The sequence below is a fragment of the Lissotriton vulgaris genome, chromosome 7 (genome assembly GCF_964263255.1).
Source record: "Lissotriton vulgaris chromosome 7, aLisVul1.2, whole genome shotgun sequence".
Taxonomy (NCBI): domain Eukaryota; kingdom Metazoa; phylum Chordata; class Amphibia; order Caudata; family Salamandridae; genus Lissotriton; species Lissotriton vulgaris.
In genome coordinates this window covers 33538962-33558785 of record NC_141695.1, presented here as the reverse complement: position 1 = coordinate 33558785, position 19824 = coordinate 33538962, and the positions used below count along the sequence as shown (strand labels likewise).

Here is a 19824-nt window from a genome sequence, read left to right as displayed (position 1 = left end):
CACAGAATAGAAAAGGGTAAACGAAAAGTGTCACCAGACAGAATAGAGGCGATCATGAAAATGAATGCGCCAAAGACACAGAGAGAAGTCAGGATGTTTCTAGGGATGGTGGGTTATTGCCGACAGTGGATCGCAAACTTTTCACTGAAAGCAAAACCCTTGCAAAAACTGACGCACAAGGAGGTGAGTGATCCGGTACCATGGGACAAAGACTGTTTGATGGCGTTCCTGCAGCTGAGAGAGGACCTGTGTCGTGCTCCTGCTCTGGGAATGCCTGATTACGATAAACCATTCTTGCTTTACTGTTGTGAGAGAGAGGGTTGTGCGTTATCTGTGTTGGTCCAAATTCACGGGAATGCCCGTAGACCAGTTGCCTATTTCTCGGCTACGTTAGACCCAGTAGCCGCAGCGTTGCCCGGATGTCTCAAATCCGTTGCTGCAACAGGTGTCAGTATCGAGCGTTGCGAGAACATCGTGATGGGGCACCCGTTAGAGGTGTATGTGCCCCACTCGGTTGAACTGTTGATGACCAGGACCAAAACACAGCATCTGACCAACAGCAGGCTCACGCGCTATGAGCAAGTCATTCTTGCTGCAGAGAACGTGACCCTCAAGAGATGCTCTGTTTTGAACCCTGCTACCTTGATGCCTCTCCCAAGTGATATCGATGATGATGAATGTACAGACCATGATTGCCTCGATGTGACTGAACTATGCACCAAACCGAGACCCGACATCGTGGATGAGCCACTGACTGACCCCGATGAAATTTTCTTTGTTGATGGCTCATGTGTAAGAGACGAAGTTGGGCAGTTGAGAGCAGCTTACGCCGTTTGTACGATTTCTTGAATTGTGGAAGCTGGATGCCTGGAAGGAGTACACTCCGCTCAGGTAGCCGAGATTATTGCATTAACGCGTGCCTGCCTGGCAAGCAACCAAATTCGAGTCACCATATACACCGACAGCCAATACGGTTACGGGGTAGTTCATGATTACGGGCAGTTATGGTCTCAGAGAGGTTACATGACGTCTTCAGGCTCTCCCATTCGAAATGGAGAGTTTGTGCGTCTACTGTTAGAAGCTTTGCAATGTCCAGCAGGGATTGCAGTTGTGAAGTGCACCGCTCATACTCGAAATATGGACTTCGTGTCACAAGGCAATAGATATGCCGACGAAGTTGCGAGGTACTGCGCGGAGCAAGGCTACTCTTTCACAGAAGTGGAAGTAGGTGGAATAAATGTAAGAACTGAATTAGCCATGATATTGGAAACTGTCGACACTTGGGATGAGCTGAAGTGCATGCAAGATAACGCACCCGAGGTTGAAAAGCAAACATGGGAAAAGGCAGGATGTGTGGTGGGTGAGGCTCACTTCTGGGTCTCGGCAGATGGAAGGGCAGTGTTACCCAATGAGCTGGTGAGCCCAATGGCTAGACAGATCCATGGTCCAGTACACTTAGGGAGAGACGCTATGCTGAGGGTATTCAGGCAGACCTGGTATAACCCTAAGTTTAGAGTAGCAGCCGAAGCAGTGTGCCAACGTTGTGTGACCTGTCAGCAGCTGAATGTAGGGAAGAAAACACCAGTTGCACTGAGCCACATAGGGAGGTCTGGAGGTCCATTCAATAGGATGCAGTTAGATTTCATTGAATTGCCAAGGTGCAACCGCCTACGTTATGTTTTGGTGGTTGTTTGCGTATTTTCCAGATGGGTCGAGGCATACCCTACACGTAGGTGTGACACCCTCACAGTAGCCAAGTTACTGCTCAGGGAACTCATCCCTAGATTCGGGGTGCCGGCCTCTTTGGAATCAGATAGGGGGACGCATTTCAACAGCGAGCTTGTGAAGATGATTTGTGCAGCCCTGAATATAGACCAGAAATTGCATTGTAGTTACCGACCAGAAGCATCAGGAATCGTGGAGCAGATAAATAGCACCATTAAAGCTCGAATTGCTAAGATGTGTTCATCAACGTCCCTGAGTTGGCCTGATGCTCTGCCATTGGTCCTTATGAGCCTCCGTAGTACCCCAGACAGAAGAACGGGATTGTCACCCCACGAGGTGTTAATGGGGAGAGCAATGAGGCTGCCATCTGTACCCACTGCTGCATTGTTAAACATCACAGATGATATGATCCTGGACTATTGTAAGGGGCTGTCTGACGCCATTCATTCTGTGTCCCTTCAGGTGCAGGCTGCCGAAGTTCCGTCGTGCCAGGAGCCGTGCCATGACCTGTACCCTGGAGACTGGGTGCTTGTACGAAAGCACGTGAGAAGAAGCTGCCTGGATGTTCGCTGGCGAGGACCCTATCAGATCATCCTGATCACGAACACCGCAGTGAAGGTGGGAGGCCTGCCCAATTGGATCCACGCGTCGCATACGCGGAGGGTTCCAGCACCTCTGGAAGAAACAGCTCCTCTCTCGGATAGAAGTCCAGCTGTGGACCGAGAAGCCATAGAGGGGGCTAGCCAAGCTGTAGAGGTGCCTGAAGGAGCAGGGAACGAGTCTGACAAAGCTGAGGACGGTCAGTACAACAGCGGAACAGACGACGCTACTGAAGGAGAAAGTAGCTGGGAGACCGAATCAGAGACCGACCAGTCTGAAAGGGAGCGTGAACAGACCAGAAGGAGAAGGAGCAGAAGGGTACGTGGAGAAGCTACTTGGCCACAAAGATGGAGTTCTAGCCTGAGGTCAACTCCAGAGAGAACCCTTGCTCCGGTATCGGAAGACTCAGACCAGGAAGAAGGTGCGCAGGGCTCTGAAGCACCAGATCTAAGAAGGTCAAGAAGAGTACGTGTGCCTCGCAGAAGATACGCCACCCCCGAGTGGACATATCTGGCGACAAATGTCTTTGGAACGGGAGACAGGGAGGATACGAGCGGTGGTGGTGTCCAGTTCTGAGCCCATCATCACAGTGGAAGTACAGCTGTTAGTACCCGGAGTCGAAGCAGAAGGGTCACTAACTTTCACACTCCCCAGCCCTCCCCGCCTCAGCAAGTTAAAGCACATGTTTTTCACAGAATTGCAATTCCCTGACTTTGGAACAAAGATAACAAGCCATGAAGAGCACACTCTTCGCCTGGAAATACTGAACTATGCCGTTCAAGCCGCAGGCCCAAGCCTGATTGTGGATGCTTAAAGACTTTTGTAAATAAATAAGAAAAAGAAGATTACCTAGCGCCTAGGAAGCAGAAATTCTTAGGGACCTTCCCATAAGTTGACGGAGAAGGGCTAGGGTTGTCTGTGTTGAAGCTTTAAAGGACTTTTGCAAAGGAGTTGCCAGCTTCCAGTTGTGGGGTTCGAAAGACTGAAGGAACAAAAGAGACTGTAAAGGGACGAGAAGAAAAGAGCTTTGTGTTGAAATAAGAAAGAGAATCCTACCGTCTGACGAGATGGAAGCAGGCACCCCGAGTCATAGGGCCAAATGTATAATAGGCACACTAATTGTAGGAGTGATACTTCTGATAGCTTTAGTCGTAACAGTTTCATATGTAGTGGGACATGAGGGGGAGGCAAGGGTACCAGATGAGAAGTCTGTGGTGACACCAAAACCCACTGTTGCTGGTGAGAAAGGAGAAAGTATACAGGAAAAGGCGTTATTAGCAGCAGAAGCCCGCAGATTACATATGGATGAGTCCCAAGGTGACTTTAGGTCAAACGCTTATGCTAAACTTCTGTACGAATACGTGGATGCCATGGAGGTTAAGGACTGCTATGTCTGCATGCAGTTGCCGGCGTCTGTAGATGAAGGCATTAGATACCATCACCTCCCGCTGACATATGGCATTACATGTAGCTTGTTGCTTAGTATATTTTATGGGAGAGATAGTTTTGAATACTATTTCTCCAATTATGATTCAGTGTTACCAGAAGTCCCAAATTACAAACAAATGAATAAATGGGACTACTGGAAGAGTGAAGACAGATTGGCCAAGTTTTTCATTCCTTGGATTACCTTAGATACTTCACATGCCCGCAGAAATAATTTGACATGCAAGGTGTCAGAGGTCGAGAAAAAGTTTATAGGGCAGGTGGATGATCGATACAGAAGGCAGAAGATTTTGAAAAAATCAGGACAATGGAAAACAGATTGGACCGAGGAAGAGAAGGCACACAAGAGAAAGGGTAGTAGTGGTCCAATAGCTTTGGATAAAGCGCAGAGAGGAAAGTTATGTCTTCACAGAGCCAAAACGTATTATGAAAATGTATACGTAGGAGAAGTCAGTTGTGAACATGCTTTCAATTTAGAATATTATACCAAAGATTTCTTGAAAGGAATGCAAGTGATTCCAAATGTATATTTTGTGTGTGGAAGAAATGCTTACGTGAGACTGCCTGACAACTGGTATGGCTCATGTTATTTGGCAATTATCTTCCCCAAAATATACCATGCCCAAGACTTAGAGATCATCGAGGGCAAGGCTTCAGTAAGGGGGAGAAGAGACCTGGGAGATGCGGAAATGGTTGGAGATGTATTTGGAGCCGTATTTCCTCTTTTAGGACTGATCCTCAATGATGTCAAAATTAGACGACTGGCAACAGTCGTAGACAGGTTGTCTGCTAGCACTGCAAGGTCCTTAATGCTGGTGGAAGGAGAGATGCAATCGATAAGGGCCATGGTACTCCAAAACCGTCTTGCATTAGACGTCCTGCTAGCAAAGGAGGGCGGAGTCTGTAAGGCTTTGAAGGTCCAGGAATGTTGTACCTACATTCCAGACAATTCAAAGCCCCTGGAGAAAGTTATCATGAATATAACTAATATCCACAAGGAGATCGAAGACCTGAGTAGAGAAAATGTTTGGGAAAAGGTGGGCCATGGAATGGGTGACGTTGGAGGTTGGTTCGCCAACTTGGGAAAGAGCTTCGTATGGTATGTGCTGAAACCTATCATCATAATATTGATCTGTGTGATCATGTTGTGGGGATTGGTGAGGGCATACAAATGGTATAGATCAAAGCGATTGGAGAGAGCCCAGAGAGAGCAGCTACAGAGATTGGCTGCAATACAAGACAATCAGTATAGGAGCCTGAGGGCTCTGGAAACACAGAAGCGAGGAACATTAGCAATTAGTTCAGTTTAAATGTTAGTGATGACCCCTGGAGGTCATCAAAGGGGGGAACTGAGAGAGCGCAAACTGAACGAATTGTAGCAGTACATCACACTTACACGTAGTACGCACTATCATGAAGAGAAATGCCATGAGTGCTAACATTATATTCACTTATATTCCGAAATGTGTAGTTAATCCAGAGATTTATGTAGAAGTGGAACTAATGCAGAAATGTATGCACATGTATAACCTTATTAGACGTGATTAATCCTGAATCCATGTCGTGTAGCTGCTAAAATGAAAGAATGACAGGCTGTAAACACAGAACGGAGTAGGCCTCAGGGCCAGAGCTGAAAGGGTTTGGGAAAGGTATTAATTTGCACGACGTGGGTTGCACTAAATGATATTTAGTAGTTAGGTATGCAATAGGTTTATATTATATAGATGTGTTTATATAATCATAAAGCAGACTATTAACATGATGTTGATTAATGAAGGATTTGAAGAATATAATCACTATGAGAAACGTTGTAGGCCTGAAATGTTTAGCCATGTTTGATTTACACGTATTAGTATGAGCCAAGTGCGCCGAGACGGAATGTTGCAAACTTCTGTTAGAAGTTTATGAGAATTGGGATCCTGGCTGCAGATGTCTGTCTACAAATGGGAAGGGGGATCCAATTATACGCAGAATGAATAGAAGGTTGTTCAGGGAAATGAACCAGACCTGGAGGAGGGTTTAGGAATGTTTGAGGGGTATCAGCGGGCCGGAGAAGAGTCTGAGAAGTAAGGTCAACTCTAACGCACGAGGCCTCAATGAAGAAAACCATGGAAAAAGCCAGAAGCGACATCACGTGAGGGGCGTCTCTCGAGGGGCGTCTCAAATGAGATTGTGTTTTTGTATTAGGGACAGCACCCCTGGGTGGAGTTAGAGCAGACGCCTGAGGACCCTTTAGAGAGCGGATGGGTAGGCAGAGAGGGGTCATGACCGGCGATTATAGGTTTTCATCTAGAGACTAAGAGTGGGTGATCTCCCTAGGGAGTCATTCACCGCTGACACCTTTTGGTAGGTTGGGATTCTGTTAAGTAGGGATACCATCCAGAGCAGGGTAGGGACAGCCTAACCTGACCCTTTACTCCGCCTGTAAATGATTGAGAGATCACAATATGTGTCCATGCTTGCAGCTCTATTAATATTGGAGCTAGTTTTGGTAGTTTTCTTTGCTCGCCTGAGGGTTTTCAGAGAGCACATGTATGTAATCGTACCCATGTATCTGGTGAATATTATGCTGAGATGCTTGTACTTACAACTTACCCTAACTTTATAATAAATCCTTGAAAGCTAGAAGTTGTTTGTGGTTCTTCCGAGCGGAGTCCATCATTGATTGAACTAACCTGGTAAGAGATGCACCTTCTTTCCTCAAAGACAGGCAACAAAGGTTCAGTCGACCAGAACGGGGTTTAGATCAAAGGTGATAAGATAGCGATCAAAATCCCGCCCCCCCCGCAATGGTTAATGAGCTCCTCAGTGACTTGCAATATCCTTATAATGGACGGCAGGGGGTTCTTTATCGCTTACTTAGGTCACTTGCCTTTACTGTTCGTGTTTCTAGTGTTCATGAACACCAGAATGCAGGCAGACACCAACAAATACAATTGCAAGTGTATCTAAAATCATTGATTTGGTAGGAAATGTTCCCATACGTTATTGCGCCAGCCAATAAATATATGCAGATGACCAGATATACCTTCTAGAGGACCCTTTAGCAAGTTATATCCCCACAATCTAGTCCAGAGCAAATGAAAAGCAGCAAAAGAAGTGGTGGATGAGTCTGTCCTTGGTGTGCAGCAGTCAGCCTCCATCAATCATGTTTCCAAAGCATTTACTGTGCAGGCGCCCTCCAATAACCACAATCAAACAATAAAACAATCAGCACGAAGGGAACCCATTTGCCCCAATCCTGTGCACTTTGTTTGAAAGTGTGGGACAAAAGGCAGCTCCCCTTCTGCTGCCACGAGCCGCAGCTTGTGTGAAGGGTCAATATGGAGCAACTTCTGGAAGCCAAGTTTACATCCCCCCATCTCAAGGTGCATGAAATGGCTGCCCCAAGACACACACCTTTGCAATAGGAGCATTTGGTGATCATGAGAGGACCGAGAGACTCTTGCCAAAAATTAAAATAGCACTAGGTGATGTGGTGTCATGATAACAGGTCATTTGCTCCTTTGCCAGTGCAGTGATGGGTGGGAGAGTGGATCTGATGGTGATAGCGATACCTGCCAGAGTGTTGGTCTTGTGGGTGTCTTCAGGCTTATGACACCAAAGGTCTAACCTTACTGATTTTCTGTATCCACAAAGGTAAGTTATGAGTAGTATCTTCTCGTTTGCACTGGGGCAGAATCTCCACAGTCAAGATGAAAGATTTTACTCCGAGTGCGAAGATTCCACTGCGAGTGCAGAAACTCCACTGAGTATGGAATTAAAGCTACTGTTCAAAAGCTACCTTTGTGAATGCTGAAAGTAGTAAACTGAGGGGCCCATCATCAAGGGCCCCCAATAGAATTATCGCTGCTTTAGCGTCCATTTTCGGGCGAAAAGCAGCAATAAATATATCGCAATATCAGCAAGGTCACGCTAGCATGTGAATCCATGCCTTAGCGCCCATTTCCTTTGAGCCTCACCTCGAATCGCTAATGAGATGCAAGCTGGGCGTTCCTGACTGAAATTCAGATAAAATAGTCGCTAACACAGCTTCTCACTATCAACAAGGATTTAACTAACCTGCCTAGTGACATAAAAAGTTGTGCTAACTGAACATGTCGCCGGTTTCTAACACCTGCTAATTTTCTGACTTACCTATATGTATCCTGGGAGGTGGATTGTAAAGCTAAGTCCACATCTCCCTATCAACAATGATTTCCCTATAGCTGTTCTTTATCACTGGTAATTAAGCAATATTCCCGCTTTTCACCGCTATTGCCGGGATTTCTATCGCCTCTGCGATGCGTGTTGTTAATAGTGCGCTAACAGGCGATTGGATCCGGCAATAGACGGCGATAGAAATGTTCACACTGGCCAGCGATAATTATTGCTGTCGCTTGATGATATGCCCCTGAAACTTTGTCCTTTTACCTTTGTGAATTGGGCCTTAAGAGCCTAACAGAGGGAAAGTGTACTTTGCAACAGTTTCTTAAAGTGGATGAAGTCTAGAATCAGACCATGAATACAGGGCTGTGGGGTTCCGGATCTTGGGTGCAGTCATAGAAGGTGTTCTATTGCCCTGGATTTATGAATCAATAAGAGGGAATATTTGGAGATCACGTGGCTGTTCAGGCCCAGTAATTGAAAATGACTCACTACGAATAGGTAGGGGAGAGTGATGTAGAATTCCTACTAAAGGAGGCATACATAGAACAACACCATAACAAGCAGACTCCCGCTTTGGGAGGCGTTGAAATAGTCTAGTAGGTGAAGCTGGATAGATTGCATTGCTGTCGTCTTGCAGGGATGGGAGTGGGGCATTGACAGCTGGAAAATGGAGGTGGGAATCCAGAAATGGGAGAATTTATTTCAAAATATGAAGATGAAAGACACAGCTGCTGGCGACCTTGTTGGTTTGACAGGGTAAATGAGGAACCAATGAAGAGACCTGGCCTTCTTGGCATGTTGGCACCGGCATGGCGTGGTCCATCACTGTGGCAGACGGTCATTGTCCCACCCTTCAAGATTCACAAGCGTAAGTGAGGAGTCTGGTCTAGATGGATTCAATTTTAGAAAGTTTGAGGACACTCGCCATTGGGCGATAGCAGGGGCGGCCTTAGGCATGTGCAAGCTGTGCACCTGCAAAGGGCCGCCAAACCCCAGGGGCCACCACACCAATATATATCCTTAATATAATAATCCTCTGAGGATGGATACATATTTGCATGGCGGCCCCTGGCAGGGATTTGCCGGCCACCGGCTCTGTTCCACTTCCAAACACCCTGACCCCCCCTCTTCACTGGCCTCTGCCCTCTGCCCCTCCCGGACCCCCTTTTCCGGGGCCCCCTAACTACGCTCCCTGCCCAGGGCCGCCATGAGCCTAGAGCCGCCCCTGGCGATAGTACACTTTCAACTGGAGTTCTGAAAATTCTTGTACTGGAGCTGGTTGTAAAAGACACCGACTGGTGAAACTACTAATATATCAGCTTTTATTTAAAAAAAAAATGCTGCAATGCACCTGGCAGCTAAACCTATTTCTGTTTTAAAGGTTTTATCCTCCTTCTGTGTCGCACATAGTCATCAGCGATACCTTAAACTCTGTGACATGAATTTCATAAATAAAACTGACATCTGATTTCATATGAAAAGGGTAGGTGCGAATCTGCCTGCTTGTCATAACAACTTGAGCATCACATGAGCCCAAACAATGCAGTGTTGCTGGAACGGTTTTTAGAGTAGAGGCGCCGACCAGTAACGGCACCACGCTAAGAACAATATTGATGACCCGGTCTGCGTCGCTCTTGAAACACACCTTGTGGCTTTAAATGGCTTCAAAAATATAGAATAATGCAATGCAGTGCAAATCGCTGTAGTGTATTACTCTGCACCAGGGAGAGGATGTAGCCTTACGGCTAGAGCGGCCAACCTCGAATCTGGGGAACTGGGTTTGAGTCTCGGCAGCAACGCTCAACATCCTGGGATTCTGGGTAAATCACTTAGGGGCAGATTTACTATAACTGGCGCATCCCTGCATATCAGCAGGGATGTGCCAGTTATTGTGGGCCGCAGCTCAGCCACCCTGGATGCCCCATATTTACAATCTGGCGCAGTATAAGGCAAAAACGGCGCATTGCTGGAGTTGCATCGCAAGCGGACGCAGCTCCAGCAATGCTCTGGGGGGCCCTATTCTTACAATGCTGGGTCAATCCTTACGCCTGCTTCAAGCAGGCACAGGGTTTTGACGCAGCATGGACCCAAAAGTGAATCTTGTAGATTTCACTCAGCCACGTTGAGGAGGCTTTTCTGTGCCTGAATCCCCCCCTACGCAGGAACGCCTCCTTCTGACGCAGGGCTTTACAACGTGACGCATCTACCAGATGCGTCGCGTTGTAAGTATCCCGCACCATGGCGTATCTTTTGCGCCGCCGCTGCATAAAAGAGGCACAAGGGGCTTGTAAATCTGCCCCTAAATCTCTCTGTGCCTAACAAAAATGAATGTGTTCTTCTGTAACGAAAGTGGTGCTCATGTATAGTGCTCTGATACCCGAAGTCTCTGGTCTAATCCGCGCTATATATATATATATATATATTTTTTTTTAAAGAGGCGTTCCATGGGCACAGTGTCAGGAAATGTGTCAAAAAGATAAGCCTCCCCAGGTGAGGGGTAATAAGGAGACATATCTTTATTTCTCCTTATTTTTCCTTACTACGTCTGCGGCAATCTGCATTCTGCAATCTTTCCCTGCCTATGTTGGCGCGAGGCACCTACATTTACCACCAGCATTCTGCCGCAGACGTTGAAAGAAGATAACGCCTCTTAGGACTGCTTTCTGTGCATGAAGAGGCTTCTTTTTGCAGGAAAACAATCCTGCCTGCAATGGAGGCCCCCTGGCACCAGTGTGCAAGGAGGCCTGCTATAGGTTGCCCAAACGGTACCATCGCAGGGAGAGAGGGCAGGGATGCATGGATTGGATAAATATGGCATCTTCCTCCCTTTTCCCTGTGACGCAGCAGATCAAGGAGAGTTGCTGCGCTGCTCTGCGCCACAAGTGTCATAAATATATCCCTAAAGGTATAGGGGATATTTCACCGTCTGTATTTGAAAACACACAACAATGGTGCCAGAAGAAAAGCATTACAAGAGCCCTTCATTGTTCGCTCTCCGTCTAAATTCTTTCAAGGTTGAGGGGGCTCGGCACCCCCACACCCCAGGGATCGGAGCCACTGACCAGGAAAGACAGACTGACTTACCTCTTGTTCTGGAGCAGGTGGAGGTGGTCTCGGTGGGGAAGGCTCTCCCTCTGGTACTGAAACAGACGCATGCTTTTAGCAAAGAGCTCAGAAAGCATCCTTCCTGCTTGAAGAAGGAACTGGGCTTCACCTCAAAGGTCTTAGGATAATAAGATGTATGCTGACACTTCTGCAGAAGAGACGGCGTCCATGTACAGAGGTCTGTCCCAGGCACACACGTCCTGACAAACCTGTCTGTTGACAGAAATGACCCGTGCTGTAGAAAGCTGCCAGCAATGCTTAGCTGCGGGGAGGTTGCAGTGTTTAATGCTCCATGGGCGATCTCCCCTGGTCTATGGAAAACCCCTCATCAGCAGAAGATCACGTGGGCGCCCTCCCTCCTGAGAGGATGGCATGGCTGGTGTGACAGGGATACTTCACTTAGATAGTTCAGGGTCACCCCAAGGTCATTGCTGGTGCTCTTATCAAAGCAGAGCATCATTTACCAGAAAGGTGTATGTTTAATGAGGGTGCAATCACTGAGAATCTAGCAGCTCAGGCATTCATTTCCATATGTTTATCCATGCACGAGCAGCGCCCCTATGCTGCAGAAGGGGTGAGGCGCACAAATCATCCCTCAGGGCAGGCTGTGTGCTGAGTTTGGACGCGTCATTATACAGCGCTAGTTTGGTGCCAATGCCATTCAATTGTATCTTTTTTACACTCCCTTTTGAATCCAAAAACAGACCATTCAGGGGTCGCACTCCTCTTTACACTTTTGTGTTTGTGGATGGTGAATTTTTCAAGTTATTGCGAGTATAAAAGAAGTCAGAAAAACTTTGAAAATGTAAACATATTGTTCCTTGTTGAAGGAACTTTCTATGAAGGCGTGGAGATTTTCTTGACCCTTCACCTCATGCTGAGGTCGGTTAATCAGCTGTCTGTGGGGGCAGAGGATGAGATTCCAGCCTCTCATATTTACCTTCCACCCGCCAGGGAAAACCACTTTTGCACTTGAAATGGGATTACAAGTTGGGCTCACACCGTCAGGGTTTTCGTTGTATAATTTTGCAAATATATTTTGGAAACATATTGTAAATTTCAACTATGTCCACCTTAGAATGGGATGGAGGGGTGAAACACACACAATTTACAAATGATGCCCCATTCAATAGGGTTTAGAAAGAACCACAGCACAGAAACTACCCTCATCGCCGCCACAGACAACATCCGCTCCCTCCTCGACAGAGGGGAGACTATGGCCCTCATCATCCTGGGCCTCTCCGCGGCCCTCAACACAGTCTCACACCGCACCCTAGCCCGCAGACTCCTCAATGCAGGAATCTGGAATGAAGCCCTTGACTGGATTTGCTAATTTATCTCAGGTAGAATGCAGCAGGTCAGCCTCCCTACCTTCATCTCGGAGACCACGCCATCTCTCTACATGGTCACCCAAGGATCCCCCATCATCCCTACTCTGTTCAGCGTCTACATGGCCCCTCTTGCCTCCATCGTCAGATCACACGAACTCAACATCGTATCATACACAGACGACACGCAACTTATCCTATCACTAGTCAATGAACCCAATATCTCAAAACGCAACCTTCATGAAGGAATGGAAGCAGTCGCCAGGTGGATGAAGCACAGCTGCCTACAACTGAACACAGACAAACCCGAAGTACTAATCATAGGCCCACATCCCGATGCCTGGAACGACACCTGGTGGCCCCAAGCTCTCGGGAACCCACCCCCACCCGCTGACCACACTCGCAACCTCGGATTCATCTTGGACTCCAAACTCAAAATGGACCACCAGATCAACGCTGTCACCTCTTCTTGTTTTCACATAATCCGTCTCCTACGAAAAACGTTCAACTTGATCCCTCTCGAACATAGAAAAACCGTCGCCCATGCCCTCATCAGCAGCAGACTGGACTACAGCAACACACTCTATGCCGGGATCAACCAGAACCTCACGCGCAAACTCCAGAACATCCAGAACACCGCAGCCAGACTAGTCCCCAACCTACCGCGCCAGTGCCATATCACCCAACACCAGCGGACTGTGCATTGGCTCCCCGTCGAGGTGAGAATCACCTTCAAATTTCTCAACCACACCCACAAAGCCCTCCACAACACCAGCCCGCCTACATGAACCACTGCCTCTCATTCCACGCACCCCAAAGATCCCTCCGCTCAGCCTGGCTCTCTCTTGCCACGGTACCACACATCAGGAAGACCAGAACAGAAGATGGTTCCTTCGCCGTCCTTGCGGCAAAGGCATTGAACACCCTCCCTCTCCACCTCCGCCAGACACCTACTCTCTTCAAGTTCCTGAAGGGCCTCAAGACCTGGCTCATCGATGGCCAGGGAAGACCTCTTGGCCTCTAACGACACTCCGGGAGTGCCTAGGAGCTGCGCCCTCCAGCTCCTTGAGACCCTTCTGGGTGAGTAGCTGGGCTTAACTAACCCCTGATTTATTGATTGATTGATTGATTGTTGTGTCTTCCCAGGTCATTAATGCCTTCTTGTGATAGATCAATATGTGCTTCCAGGATCTATCATGTCCTTCGTGCCTGTGGAATGCTGATGGGTCTTCCTGGATCATTAATGCCTTCCTGTGATGGGCCAATGTGTGGTCCAGGATCTAGCAATGTACCTTGCACCTGCGGGATGCTGATGGATCTCCCCAGAACATTAACGCCTTTCTGGGATAGGTCAGTGTGTGCTTCCAGGATCTAACAATGTCCCTTGCACATGCATAATGGTGAAGGATCTTTCCGGATCATTAACGCCTTCCTGGGGATAGGTTAGTGTGTGCTTCCAGGATCTAGCAATGTCTCTTGCACCTGTGACATGATGATGGGTTTACTCATGTCATTATCATTTAGGTAAAAATAGTGCCAAAAGGCTTGAAGGGCCAACTGTGGGTATCCGATTGCGCCAGACTGGACAAAGGTAAATGTTCAAGCAATGGAGTGCTGGCCATGTATAGGACCAGATGCGGCCCACTGGGAGTTCAAGGTTTTGTCTTAGGTGCAGGGCTGCACTGTGTGGTTATGTGTTACAAGGCTCTGCATTGAGCTGCATCAGGTCTATTGAGCCAACAATAAGGAGTTGCATGGTGCTGTAAAGAGAGGTACTGCATCGTACTGTGAGTTTCTGCGTTGGAGTCGCCGATCAGGTGCTGCGAGGTGCTGAGATGCAAGACTCTCGCTGATCAGGAGCTGCGAGGTGCTGAGATGCAAGACCGTGCTTCATTCAGCACCATTCTGCATCAGATACGGTGAAGTCGTCAATCAGGAGCTGAGCGGTGTCACGATGCAAGGCCTTGCACTGTTCTGCACTGTGCTGCATCGGATCCAATGACACCTTCAGTTGAGCATGGAGGAGTAAACTTTGACTCCAGACAAGATTGCAGGACCTTCAGGACAGTACTAGGGGGTCAGCAAATAACTCCCACAGTGGTGACACATCCGGTCCAGTTGGGGTTAGTTAGCTGAGAAACAGGAGAGGCCTCTTGAAGCTTGTTGCGTACCCAGTGCTCAAACAGTAGGTCAGCCAATTGACCCCTGGAGTCACTTTTGTGTCCTGGGTTTAAGGCAAGCATGTTCTTTGTTCCTTCTTCTGACAGCAGAGCAGTCCTTCTGAATCTTCTCAGGTCCAGGAGTGTTCTGAATTCAGATTCTGCAGATGCTAACTTTATATACAGTGCCAGCTTGTGGTAGGTGACACTCATTTGTCCATCCCTAAAACTGGTTCTGGTCAGTTCTCCCCTTTCTTTATCTTGTGTTTGGCTCCAGTCTGTCTAGTGAAAATAGAGCAAGCAGGTCCAAGTGTGAGCTCTATTTTCCAGTAGCAGGGTAGGCATCTTTCAAAGTCAGGAAAAGGTTGGGTGGCGTCCTCAGTCTACTCTGGAAGCTCAGGAAAGGTCTGGGTACAACCACTCCCATGCCCTGCTCAGGACAGGAATGCCCTTCCCCACACTCAAGGCCCTTATTCCACTGTCGGAAAGGATACACATAATATCATGGGGGAGTCATTGACAGTCATGTGGCCCTCGACATTGGGTGAAGGTCACATTTGGCTAAGGTAGAAAAATGTCAACTTTCTAAAAGGTTATTCAAAATCTGACTTTACCATTAGAGAGGATTTTATATTACACATTTTTGAGTGACAGAAGTATTTTTATAACTTCTCCATTACTGAATTCATCACATATTAAATGTAATAAGATAAACCAGTGTTAGTCTAGGCAAGGCCAGCCTTGCAACAGCGAAAAACAACTTTGGGGCCGTATTCAATGCCGGAATATGTAAATCTTAAGTACGCATGCCCTACTTTTTATATACCAAGCACCCTGCCTTATGAACCTTTGGGGCGTCCCTTAGGGGTGACTTATAAGTATACAAATGAAGGTTTATGCATGGCAAAAGGACTATTTTACAACTGCCCACAGAGGCTGCAATTACATATGTGAAATTATTTTACTTTCTGCTTCAGTGGAAGGCACAATGAGTGGTTCAGCCCACTAGTAGCATTTAGTTTACAGACCCAGAGTACAGGTAATTTCATATACTAGGGACTTAAAAGTCAATTAAATATACTAAATAGATATTTATTTATGTTACTAGGTTTGGAAGAGAGAGCTAATGCATTGTGCAGAGTCCTAAAGCCAACAAAAACGAATTCAGTAAAAACGGGGTAATGAAAGCAAACATCTGGGGGAGTACCATGCAGAGGAAGGTGATTTCCAACACATTAAATAATTGAGAGGTCGCAGGATTTGTTCATATTAGTGCAGTGATAAAACCCAAAAGAATAGGTAGGCATTTTTTTTCACCAGATCTGAGAGGGTGAAAGTGGTGGATTTTCATAACTTTGACTAGAGTATCATGTGGAAGCAATATTTCAAATAAATACAAAATTGTGAATATTAGCTAAAAATATATTTAAAATAGAACTATTGGGGTAAAACGACCGAAGGAAAATTGATTAGAGATTATTAGATTGTATTATTATTATTAGAGATGATTAGATAGGCTCCAGATGTGGTGCTGTGTGCCCCAGTACAATGGCAAGGCATGTGATGACACCCAAACATTACTCCACAGTGAAGTAAACAAGTACCACTAGGCTGCGAAGGACTAAGAGTTCACAAACCCTCAGATATGTTACCAAATGCACATTTTATTCAGAATATTTCCCTTCAGAACAAGTTTCCTTGTGCCAGCCCTCACTCCCTTTAAGTCACTTGTCCAAGCTTGAAGGGCTGGTCCTCTTCACAGAAGCACATGAGGCTGGATGCAGACAGCATGCCTCTTTTGAGGTCAAATCAAAGTGCAGATGGAGCAGAATGTGTGACCTTACACAAGAGCAGATGGAAGCCCTGATGCATATTAACGCTGGAGGCTGATCTGGAAACAAGCTCTCTTCAGCTCTGCCAATAACGTGCATTTGGACGAGAAGATAGCTCAGTGAGCTACATGCGCATTACCAACATCTACGGTGGTCTGCGGATCATGCTATTTCCATTCCTGGCAGGGCTAACGCAGCCTTCCATCCTTCTGAAGTCAGTAAACTGAGTAGTGGGTAGTTATATACAGTGCTGTGAAACAGCACCCGTGTGGTATGAAGCACTATATAAAAATGCATCGTTATTACACACATTGCCCAGCCGCTTTTCCTACGGTGTGGATGACAAGTGATCCGAATGGCATTGCCCAATGGCACAGCTGAGTTTCCTCTCTAGACAATCTGACTGTAAGAGATTTCACTGCAAGACTCCCCTATTCTGTCTCACCCCAAATCAGATGGATGAACCTGACATAAACCTGCAAGTGTTGATGGCTCCTAAATACTCAGTGAAGTAGCCACCTCCTCGGCTTTCAAAATCCCTTTTCTAGCCGCCTGTTAGGTGAGCAATGATCATATAATGAGATAAATATGGGGTGGTGTAATCTTGCAGGCAAGAGGACACCTTTTTTAATACTTTTCCATTCACTGGCGGACAGGGTCACTCCGTCCCATCCGCCACATTAGAATTCCATTATATCCTATGGAACTTGTAATACAGCAAATGGAATATCCGTCACGTTTGTGATAGAGTATCGCATCCCCCAAGATCATAAGCTGCCCATTGTACATTCTCAAACTGAACACTGAAAACAAAATGCAACATTTATGTTTCTAAAATTAACTTGGAAAATATATTTAAAAAAATATATATATATTAAGTTATAGATTTTTTTTTTCTTTAACAAAAAAAGGTTATTTAGTTTACCTTTTGTTGTTGTGGTGATTTCAATTCCAGTGCCACTACAGCTTAAACCAGAGATGTCCAATATGAAATCAGGAGGTCTGGATCTATTTCAGATTTTCTGGATAACAACAAACTATGTAATCAGCTCCATTTACATTAAATATGTGTTTTTCTGCTATGTGAATATCCTGCACATCTGGCCAAGGCCTGGGCTGCGAGGCCTCCTCAGAACACACCTGTTTTACTCTATACCCAGCATGCCTTTAGGCGCTCGTGCTGTGCACTGCGATGTGGGCCACAACACAAGACAATTCAGTGCTAGTATAAATGTTGTCATAAACACTCTGCACCTGTAGAGTTCACCTGGCCTGAGCCATGCTGCTTACAGCAGGTGCATCGTTTTAAACAACTTTGAGATAACTATAATGTTACCTGGGCATCAAGGGCGTAGCTTGGGTGGTACGATTTTAAGGAGGGTGTTAGATTTTCCAACAATCGCGCTGGCATAGCTTGTTAAAATACAACTCTTGAGAAACAGGGAATAGGGCTTAAGGAGCAGGGGGAAGGTTTATTGCAAAATAACCAATTTGTAAGTCCTTCAAAACAGATCAAAAGTGTTTGTGTGTTTCTGTGTGTGTGTGTGTGTGTGTGTGTGTTCGTGTGTGTGTGTGTGTGCATGCGTGTGTGTGCATGTGTGTGTGGGTGTGTGTATGTGTGTGTGTGGGTGTGTGTGTGTGTATGTATCGTTGTGTGTGTAGAAATCCCAAGTAAAAAACGACAAACACCTCACTATACCCAACTTTGAGAACCTGCATTCTTCTTTTTATTAGAGAATAGATTAATTAAGGGGGTGTAACCCCCCAAACACCCCCTGAAGCTATGCCCTGCTGTGCATTGCTGAATGCAGCCCGGGTAGAGAAGCACTGCAGGCCATGCTCAGTAATATAATATGTACCGTGGTCTGGGCTGCCTGGGTGCACAAGGGCTCTGCCTCCATCACGTCACATGAGCAGCATGCATTGTAAAATAATTACACATATGAAGGTAAGATCCCACTCCTCAGGCAAAGGAAAGGGGGTTTCTTACAACTCATTAGTCTAATATACTCAGGGCACAAGTCCTCAAAAAAGAAGTGGGGAGACTAACCATATTAGCTAGTATACCAGCTACATGATGATGTATGACATCACGGCATATTCCATCGCACATGGAATCACAGAAAGTTCATCACAACGAATGTCTGACAAAATATCGAATACACAAATATCGATATACAAAATTATCGGAACAAAAATATTGATGGCAAAAATATCGGAATCCTATCCCTAACAAGGTAAGTACAAATATATCGGAAAAAAATATAGAATGACAAAAATATTGTTTTTTGTAAAATATCGTTTTATTTTTATAAAATAAAAATCTAATATTAACAAAATAATACTTATAAATGTAATAAACATATTTAAAAATTTACTATAATATTTATAATTAATACACAATGTAATACAAATTAATATTAATAAATATATAATACATAATATATTTTTCATTAATAATAACTCTAAATTAATTATTTTCATAACTTATAAACAAATAAAAATATAATAAATTACTAATACATTTATATACATAAAATAATCATATAAATAACAATTAATAACAACATAAAACTAATAAAAAAGCTAAGATAGCGTATGAGTAAAAATGACTATTCCCACTCCAGAGAGTGCGACAGTAGGGAAAGTGTTGGATAGCGTAGGGGTAACAATTACTATTCCCACTCCAGAGAATGCAACAGTAGGGAAAGTGTTGGATAGCGTAGGGTTAAAAATTACTATTCCAACTCCAGAGAGTGCAACAGTAGGGAAAGTGTTGGATAGCGTAGGGGTAACAATTACTATTCCAACTCCAGAGAGAGCAACAGTAGGGAAATTGTTGGATAGCGTAGGGGTAAAAATTACTATTCTCACTCCAGAGAGTGCAACAGTAGGGAAAGTGTTGGATAGCGTAGGGGTAACAATTACTATTCCAACTCCAGAGAGTGCAACAGTAGGGAAAGTGTTGGATAGCGTAGGGGTAAACATTACTATTCCCACTCCAGAGAGTGCAACAGTAGGGAAAGTGTTGGATAGCGTTGGGGTAACAATTACTGTTCCAACTCCAGAGAGTGCAACAGTAGGGAAAGTGTTGGATAGCGTAGGGGTAAAAATTTATATTCCAACTCCAGAGAGTGCAACAGTAGGGAAAGTGTTGGATAGCATAGGGGTAACAATTACTATTCCCACTCCAGAGAGTGCAACAGTAGGGAAAGTGTTGGATAGCGTAGGGGTTAAAATGACATACATATAAAAAATTCTTTTTTTTTAATAATACAAATATGAACTATTAAATAAATATAAACCATTTACAATACATATACATAATTATTAAAAACATGATTAGCTAAATAAATGTAACCAAAAATAATCATTAAAAAATACCATTTTATAATATTTAATTACCAATTATTAAATAATTACCAATTATAAAATTAACTTAACAATGATTTTTAATTCATTATTACTTAATTACATTTA

At 45.3% G+C, this 19824-nt stretch overlaps 1 protein-coding gene across 1 annotated transcript in view; it reads right to left on the bottom strand.

The window, feature by feature from the left end:
- The window catches only part of LOC147700601 (transient receptor potential cation channel subfamily V member 6-like), a 148773-nt gene that overhangs the window by 86161 nt on the left and 42788 nt on the right, over nucleotides 1-19824 (bottom strand). Inside the window, exon 2 of the mRNA XM_086929142.1 lies at nucleotides 11005-11060. Coding sequence (XP_086785268.1) covers nucleotides 11005-11060 — 56 coding nt within the window. The remainder of the gene's footprint in view (nucleotides 1-11004; nucleotides 11061-19824) is intronic.